Source organism: Parasteatoda tepidariorum, chromosome 8, assembly GCF_043381705.1.
Source record: "Parasteatoda tepidariorum isolate YZ-2023 chromosome 8, CAS_Ptep_4.0, whole genome shotgun sequence".
Taxonomy (NCBI): domain Eukaryota; kingdom Metazoa; phylum Arthropoda; class Arachnida; order Araneae; family Theridiidae; genus Parasteatoda; species Parasteatoda tepidariorum.
Genome location: NC_092211.1, coordinates 48,664,388 through 48,672,808, shown reverse-complemented (window position 1 = coordinate 48,672,808; position 8,421 = coordinate 48,664,388). Strand labels below are relative to the sequence as shown.

Here is an 8,421-nt window from a genome sequence, read left to right as displayed (position 1 = left end):
ATTACGTGTTTATATTAAAGTCACTGTTTTTTCTTTTGTGTTCCTAACTTATTTAATTTAAGGAATTAAAAAGCATGAATTTTATTAATTAGCATTGTTTTGTATTTAAATGTTGTTGAAAATCTAAATTTTTATCATAAAAACAAATTGGAAGAGCTACTGAGTAAGTGAGCTCTTACTTAGTTCTCTAGTTACTAATAAGCTCTTACTAGTTCTGTCATTTTTCAGAAATACGAAGTATATATATATATATATATACAATATTTTAAATTTTATGCCATATTAACAGAATTTTTTTGTCCATCCAGCTAACCCTTTTGCATTACATAATTTCAGAAATCAGAAAATATTGATATTGTTGGTGCATGCAACTCTTATAACACTTAACAATGGCTGTAAGTCGAACACAATTTTATTTTACCTTCCATTCTTCAAAAATAATTAAATGCATAGTATTGTTTATTTTTGCATTATTTTTTTTCAATAGCATTTTGGGAAGAAAAAAAAATTTCGTATTTGTGCAAACGCTTGATCTTGCTTAAATCAGGCGTGGCGAATTCACATCTGAAATTAATTTTTCTCCAATAGCTACCATTTTTTAAAGGATATTTTTAATCTATTTGGTGTCGTAATGTTAAGGCTTAAATACGTTAGATATGACAGGGTGTAGAACACATCTTCAGGATTGAAATTGCGTAAGGAACCTTCCGGGAAGACGTCGTACGCAGATAGGAGCTCTTCCCTATTATGACCTGTTCAGAAGCACGCAAAGAAACAGTTCATAATAGTGAAGCTCCTCTAGCGGCGTATGACAACATTTCCCACATGGGTTCAGATGCAATTTTAATTGTGATAACGTGTCCCAACTCCCCTAGAAGTTTGTCACAACATTTATGTGAGCCCCTGTTATATATAACGTTCCTGAACTAGTATATTTCGACAAAAAAATAAATATGTTTAATAAAAAAATTGTTGCTTGAAGAGAGAAACCGATGGCAGATTTGAAATTGGTGATACAAAAGTATCCACGATCTGTTTAAAAAAACTCATGCAGAAGAAAACAAACAAAAATCCCTGTATTTCCTTCTTTTGATATTTTTTTTTAAATGTAGCTATTACGGGAGGTTTGACACATTATACCAAACCAAATATTTTAACAAATGCTTTGATAAAAGATAAGATGCCTGTCCCCTGTGAAGAAAAGGTACGATAAGAAAAAATATATAAGATCAAAAAACGGACAAAAGCGCGAATAATGGATCTGTCTTCAGAAAATACAAACAAAAGTAATTTAACAATATCAGTTCAATTTGCTCTTTTTCATTGATAAATAAATATTTGATACTTCTTTATCTATAATTATTGTGTGCCATATTACTTAAAACATTGATTTATTGCTGCATAGGTTTTAAATTGCATTCCTTGCGTAATTATTTTGGCCCATGAATCAAATCTCCCTTAAATCGAGAAATGTCATACCAGGGAAAAATCATAATAAAAAGAATAGTTTATAATTTGAGCGAAACGGCTGGACTTTGTCGGGGTCAGGGAACTGACCTTGCATCAGGAAGGTTCTGGGTTCGAATTCTGGGCAAGGCATGGATGTTGTTTCATTCTCTGTACTATCTGTCCTTACTGTGGGAGCAATGTTGGCCCACCTAATATCGTGCCTCTTAAGGAGTGGCCAACAAATCTGCCCTGTAAATGCCTGAATTGACGAAATGTTAACATAGGTGGGCATTTGAAGTAAAATAATTTGAGTGGAAATGATAATATAATCAGTTACAATGATCAAAAGCTATAAATTTATTCCAACTTGTTAAGTTCATTATGTTAAAATGAAATTAAAGAAACCTTTTTATAAGAATCGGGTGAAGTTTCCATGTTTCCCCAATATTCAGTCCTTATGCTGTTGGTTTCAACTATGCAAGGACACCAAAATTCATAACAAGCCAAATTCGGTTACATATTTATCTAATAAATATCTTTATTGTTTCATTACGTATAACTAGTTTGAAATTGTAGAGTAATCTAATGTTTTATTTAACTACTGAAAGCGAAACTTTCATAATCAAACTTAAAATAATAATTATTTCTCAAGTAATTAATTTTCATGCATATAATCATAATATAGACATCGAATATACAAACAAAAACATTGAATAGAAAGCTTTTGCTAAATTTTTGAAATAAATTATTCAATATTTTTATATAATTTGATGTGTATCTTGTTTTCAGGCTCAAACGTTGAAATTGTATCGCTCACAGAATGGGGTGGCAAAACACCTCTTCCGCTCACCGATTTGAAATTGCCACAAAAACATATCATTATAAGTCATACAGTCACACCGCAATGCCATTCAAAAACTCAATGTGCAAATCGAATGAGGAGTATGCAAGAATACCACATGCACCAGTTAGGTAAGTAAGCTTTATTAGTAAACTAAATATAAATCACCATACATGTAAAGCTCTAAGAATAACAATGTACACTTTTGTGGATTCAGCAATCCTTGAGCTTTATTTCGTTACTTTTAGCAGTCATTTCTGTGCAAAATTACTTGATTTTTGTCGAAACACGAATATTTGGAAAAGTGTGTGGTTAAACTGGTTAAGAATACAACATCTACCATTTAAGTAATTTAAAATAGTAAACATATGTAAGCTAAATATAAATTATATATAGCATTTAATAAATCAAGAGGCTTATTACCCTCTCGGGATAAAAACGTACATTTTTATTGCTTTGGCTATACATAATTCATTTCATTAAAACTCAGTGGCATGACAGCCCATGCAGGGCCAAGGTCTACTCTGCCCATCTCAGTGTTCTTGACCTTCTGGCTCTGGGGTGCAAGAGCAGATATTCCAGTTGGGTTGTCAACTCAACACGGGACCCCCAGTGTTTAATTACCAAACACACTCGGTATTCATTTTATCGACCCACTGAAGGGAGGAAAGGCTGAGTCAACCTTTCCCGGCCCGAGGACCTGTGGCACGACAGCGCGAAGGACTACCACTCAGCCACCGGACGTCAATCATAACGGAATTTATATATTTTTATCGAAATGCAGTATTTTGTATTATATATGGTATCTAGATTTTATAAAAGAAAAAAGGTATAGAACTTTTTCTTTTTAAATAGGATGGCCAAATATAGGATATAATTTCGTCATTGGAGGTGATGGTAGAGTCTACGAAGGAACAGGCTGGACAAAAGAAGGAATTCACACTTACGGATGGAATCCCAAGTCTTACGGCATTTCATTTATCGGTGATTATAGATTTCAAAAACCGAATAATGCCATGATTAAGGCGGCGCATTCCCTCACCATCTGTGGAATAAAAAAGGTAGATGATCTTAAACTGTAATTGAAGCAATACAAAGTAATTAACACTCATGCTTGGTTCGGATTTAAAGGGTGTGTTAAATACATAATGTTTCTTTCCCTCTTCTAGAAATACTGATATATTCGATAATAAACGAAGAAAAACTGAGAACAATCCCTTTTTTCATCTTTTAAGTATTTAAAGTTAATAGGATTAGTATTTGTGGCTTAGTTGTAGTGAATTTACAATATAATCTAATTTAAATTTGGATTATGGGTGAATTTTAAATTTGAGGCATTTATAAAGTCCGACAAAAGAATATTTTTTGATATGGAATATTCAATAGTCTGTTGTCTACTTAATAGTTTGTTCTCTTAGATGTTTATAATTTCCAAAACTAAGAACGATTGAAAGTTAGAATGCATAATATTATAAGAATTTCAAACAGCATTATTTTCTATAAATATCTGATCAAACGTAATCCTAAAAAATAGGCTGCCCAAAACGTCAAATTTTATTCTGAACATTTTTCTAATATCCAATGCATGAAATAACTTCAAAACAGATTACATGTTAAAAATGCATTTTTAATAAATCTTGAGACATCTGCAGTTTTTTTTTTAAATTTTTCTGATACATATTATTTTCCTTATGTTCTCTAAGAGAAGTGTTTGGTCTTCAGATTCCTAAGATAATAATTTTTAAAATTCCTCAGTAGTTGATACTACCACTTTTTAATATTTCTTTCATGATTCAGTGTTTAGTAATAATCATTTTAAAAAATAATCTTTAGATGAACGATTACTTTTGAAGATTTTTGGATTTTAAAACGATGAGTATTTTTTATGCTGTCCGTCTCTTTAAAGTTAATTTATTAAGATATATTAACTGCTTGTCTTTTCCAAAGTGAGTCTGCGAACCATATTTGAGTCCAAAAAGTTTGCATGTGATAGCAACAAAATTCAATTATATAAAATTGTCAAGTGCGTTTCCTGTTAAAGTGTTTTTTAGTTAAGTGATGATTTATAAGATCCCCACAGATCAAAATTTTAATTCAATCTTGATGTTAAAACACTTACAAGACCTGTACGAGAATCAATGTTAAGTACCAACGAAAATCAGTTTTAATTTCATTTCTAAAACGATTTAAATGCCTTCACATTTGAAAATTACTCTTATACAAAATATTAAAAAAAAAGTAGTAGAAAATTGGCAATTAGAATAATATTCTCTAGCCCTTCCAAAAGTCTTCTACAGCCTACTGCTGCAAATTTAATTTTAAAAAAAAAATACACAAAAATTAAAACTATCTGTTGGAAAATTTCTTTTCTCAGTCCTTCAAATCTTGAAACAAAGCTCGTGGTAAAAAATACATTGTGTTAATTAAGCATCACACCTAATTAATACCTTTTGGTAAATGTTATTATTCGGTTATTTTGCCCCATCACCACTGAATTTGGTAAGTGTGATAAAATTTAAATTTTTTTTAGATTACAGAATTTTACTAAATGAGATAATTTCGGATTAGATTCGAGGAGTAAAATGTTTGCTTAAAAAATTAAACTTATATAATATTATTCTAAAGATTATTCAGAAACCAACACCCTTTCTTGACATACCCTTCAATTTTATGATACTTCCCTACAAAGAGCAAATTTGTTTGCCTGAGGTTGACTACAAACTTTACACTTAGGATAGATTTAGAAATTTGTTAGTGTAGGAAATATCCAGGCAATGATCCTTAGCTTTAAAAAAAAATTAGCGAATGGAATTCTGTGGCAGTGTATACGGGGCAATGATCATTAAAGTTAAAAACTCATCATAGTGGGGAATAACTATCAAATGTATATCGGCTACATTGACATTAAAAGCATATTAGTCTCACAAATATCGAGCAATGTGATTAAATTGCGTTTTAACACACTTTCTGAAAACCGTGACCATTATAAAAAAAAACTGAATTAACCGGGATAATTTACGGACAGGAATATTAGCCCATTCATTCTACTTACCTCGTTCTGAGTACACTTTTCTGAAATTCCCCACGCGTCTGTTTTACATAAGACAAAGGGCCTTAGCATGGTATTCCCTACACCGTTTCTTTTTTGTAACGATACGTCATTTTCTGTAATGTTACTGTATTTTGTAATTGTTACTGTATTAATGCTACTGTATTAATGTAACTGTATTTTGTAATGTTACTGGACGTTATTTTTATTTGATTTTTTATTATTATTAAAGACCTCATTACTTCTCAAAATAACCTAATTCGGGGAAATTCTTCATTCGGGGATAGTATAAATAAACTGGTAAATTTCATAAATATTCACTAATTTATCCCTTTGCCAAGTTAAGTTGTGTTTTTGAATATTCTCCGGTGATTATGCATGATCACCAGCTTATTTCCTTTGCTGAAACTTATATCTTTTGACAATCCTTGATAATAATTAATTCACTAGAATCTGCCCCAAATTCAAATTCTAAATCTTATGTTACTACGAAAATAAATGTTTAAATCATTGGTTTCAATTAAAGTGAATGTCGAGTGTAAATAATAAAAAAACCAAATTACTCTAAAGACGCAAGAAAGCTATCCGTTTTTAACTAGGACTGTTTTGCAAAGTGAATTAAGTTATTAAGTTTCACATATTAGGACACAAAATGGCCGAAATTTTCTCTGTCAGAAAATACGGCAAATAAAAAAACTTTCTTTTGGTTAGTTGAACTTCTATATTTGTGTTTCGATAAATTAAATAATATGAGGTCACTGCAAAGGGAAAAAATTAAAAGGAAACCGGAAATTATAAGTACTAAAGTGTCAGTTTTGGGAGTAATTAAAAAAAGAGATTTGCTGTACATGATTAGGCTTCGCTGAAAATGATTAGGCTTTAGTTATCGTATTCTGCATTTAAAATATGAATGTGACAAACTTTTAGTGCTGAATAAGTATTGTGAAATATGTGTGTAAGAATTCATTTTTAGTAAAAATGGCCATTCTAATATGGTAAAGTTACCTAGAAAAATAAAAAAATAAGAAGGAAAATTAAAGTTATGTCAATGTTATGGATTAAGTGTTGATTCAGTGGTATAATTGTGACCAAGCCTAAGAAATGTATGCTAAAAAATTGTAAATTAATGTTAAGTACACAAAAAGAGTAAATGCAATCCTTACTTGTACTCAAATTAAAACACACCATGTTCTTAAAATTTAATAATTAAATTAATTAAAATTAGTATTTGATATCTCATAATTGTTTTTTAGAAATAATTAAACTTATAACTAACGCAAGGAAACATTTAAAATAAGTCAAAAGTGTGCAATTTTAAATTTATGAAGATTTAGTTTGTTTCAAAGGGACTGCAAATAAAAAACTGAATTTAATACGACTGAAATTAATTCGATTAATCCAAGATAAATAAATAAAATTTTAATTTTATTCGATAAATATCAGTTTCAAACTCTTATTCTTTCATTCAATGGTGAATATAAGAATTGATGATTGCAATTAGACTGTGACTTCAATGAAATTCAATAAGTTAATTGTGTTATTAGCTTTATAAAAATTCATTAATTTAATAATTCTAAATTTAACGAATGAAGCATTTAAGATGTTAATTACATAACCATTTTTTTAAATAACTGAAATGCAGACTTAGCAACAAGCAAATCTTTGTCCTTGAGGTTTTGATTTCTGGAAATCGATTTTGGATTAGTCAGTTTCACGAATTCTTTTGCCCACTTGTAATCTCCTAAATTTCGAACACTGCTTAGGAGAGTAATGACGTCGGGAGAAATAGTTTCAATTAAATTTATCAATGAAAGGGGCAATCTTTCAGGCAAAAAAACTAACATTTCAAATTATAAAAGCATAGCTGTTATGCAAACTCTTTCTACCTTAAAAAATACCAAGTATATCAAGATGAAATAGCAAAACATCACGGATGACGTTGACTAGAGATCCAATCAAAGCGTACAAAATCTCTCTTCAATTTGAGTAAAAGTAAGGATTGTTTTTATGCACCTGGTAAGAGCAAGAATTAATTAAAATATAAGAACTGCGAATTAAAGAAAACTTTACTTATTTTTGAAATTCTATTATTTTTTTTTAAAATTTAATATTTCGTATCAATAATATTTCAATTTTAAGAAAATTGAATCTCAAAAAACAACAAAACAATGCATCTTAATACAGTTTTGAATCATTCTTTTAGGGTTATATATCTAAGTCTCGGGAATTACATGGCGCAAGAGATGCAACATGTACAGAATCTCCCGGAAATGCTTTGTACGAAATCATAAAGAAATGGCCAAGATTTAAAGGTGGACCTCTTCCAGGATACAAATGTTAAATATTTTGTGCGATTAGGCTAACTTAAACGAAATAATTTTCAATTATAATACATTTTATGCAGTTAAATGTGAATAAAATTATATTTTTGACAATAATATCGTTTAATTTCTTTTCATATAGAGCAAACGACTACCTAAGAAATACCATATTTCTTTTTTGGTAAATATTATGTTAATTTATTTTAATTTTTAACATATTTTTCCTTTAATATTGGCGTTCTTTTAATATGTTCTGCTTTTTCTCAATCTTTCTTACTCTCTCCCTCTCTCTTTTTATTTTAGTTATAATTATAAGTTTTAAGACAAAGTACACAGTGACATATAAATCTTAGTTTCGTATCTTGATCAGGTTATCGAAATATTTCATTACTTGTAAATATTGCTTCCTTAAAAATACCTACTCTTTTCGTATGTTCCAAATAAACTACATTTGCAAGTTCGAAGAAACCTGGTTTGACTTCTAACAAAAAGCTGAATGATTTTTTGTATTGACGTTTAAATAAAAACATTGTTGGGAGTATAATTAATAAAAAATAAACATCATTACGATGTTCCAAAGAAAAACAAGTATAATCAATCATTTTTACTTCAATTCAGTTCTTTTTCAACTGCTCTTTTTACTTCATTTTCAGCTCAAAGAAAAAGTTCGAGTGCACAAACGATAATTTAAGCACGTATCGGTTTTCCAACAGTTACAATTAGAACAATTTAGTTTTTCAAATTAAACAAAAATATTTTGT

General features: G+C 29.6%; 1 protein-coding gene across 2 annotated transcripts in view; it reads left to right on the top strand.

The window, feature by feature from the left end:
- The window catches only part of LOC107448157 (peptidoglycan-recognition protein 1), an 11,614-nt gene extending 3,837 nt beyond the window's left edge, over positions 1-7,777 (top strand). For both annotated transcript variants that reach the window (XM_016063267.3, XM_016063268.3), the window contains exons 2-5: positions 337-395; positions 2,239-2,421; positions 3,146-3,351; positions 7,543-7,777. In XM_016063267.3, coding sequence (XP_015918753.1) covers positions 337-395; positions 2,239-2,421; positions 3,146-3,351; positions 7,543-7,680 — 586 coding nt within the window. In that variant the 3' untranslated portion in view covers positions 7,681-7,777. The remainder of the gene's footprint in view (positions 1-336; positions 396-2,238; positions 2,422-3,145; positions 3,352-7,542) is intronic.
- Positions 7,778-8,421: the final 644 nt, after the last annotated feature.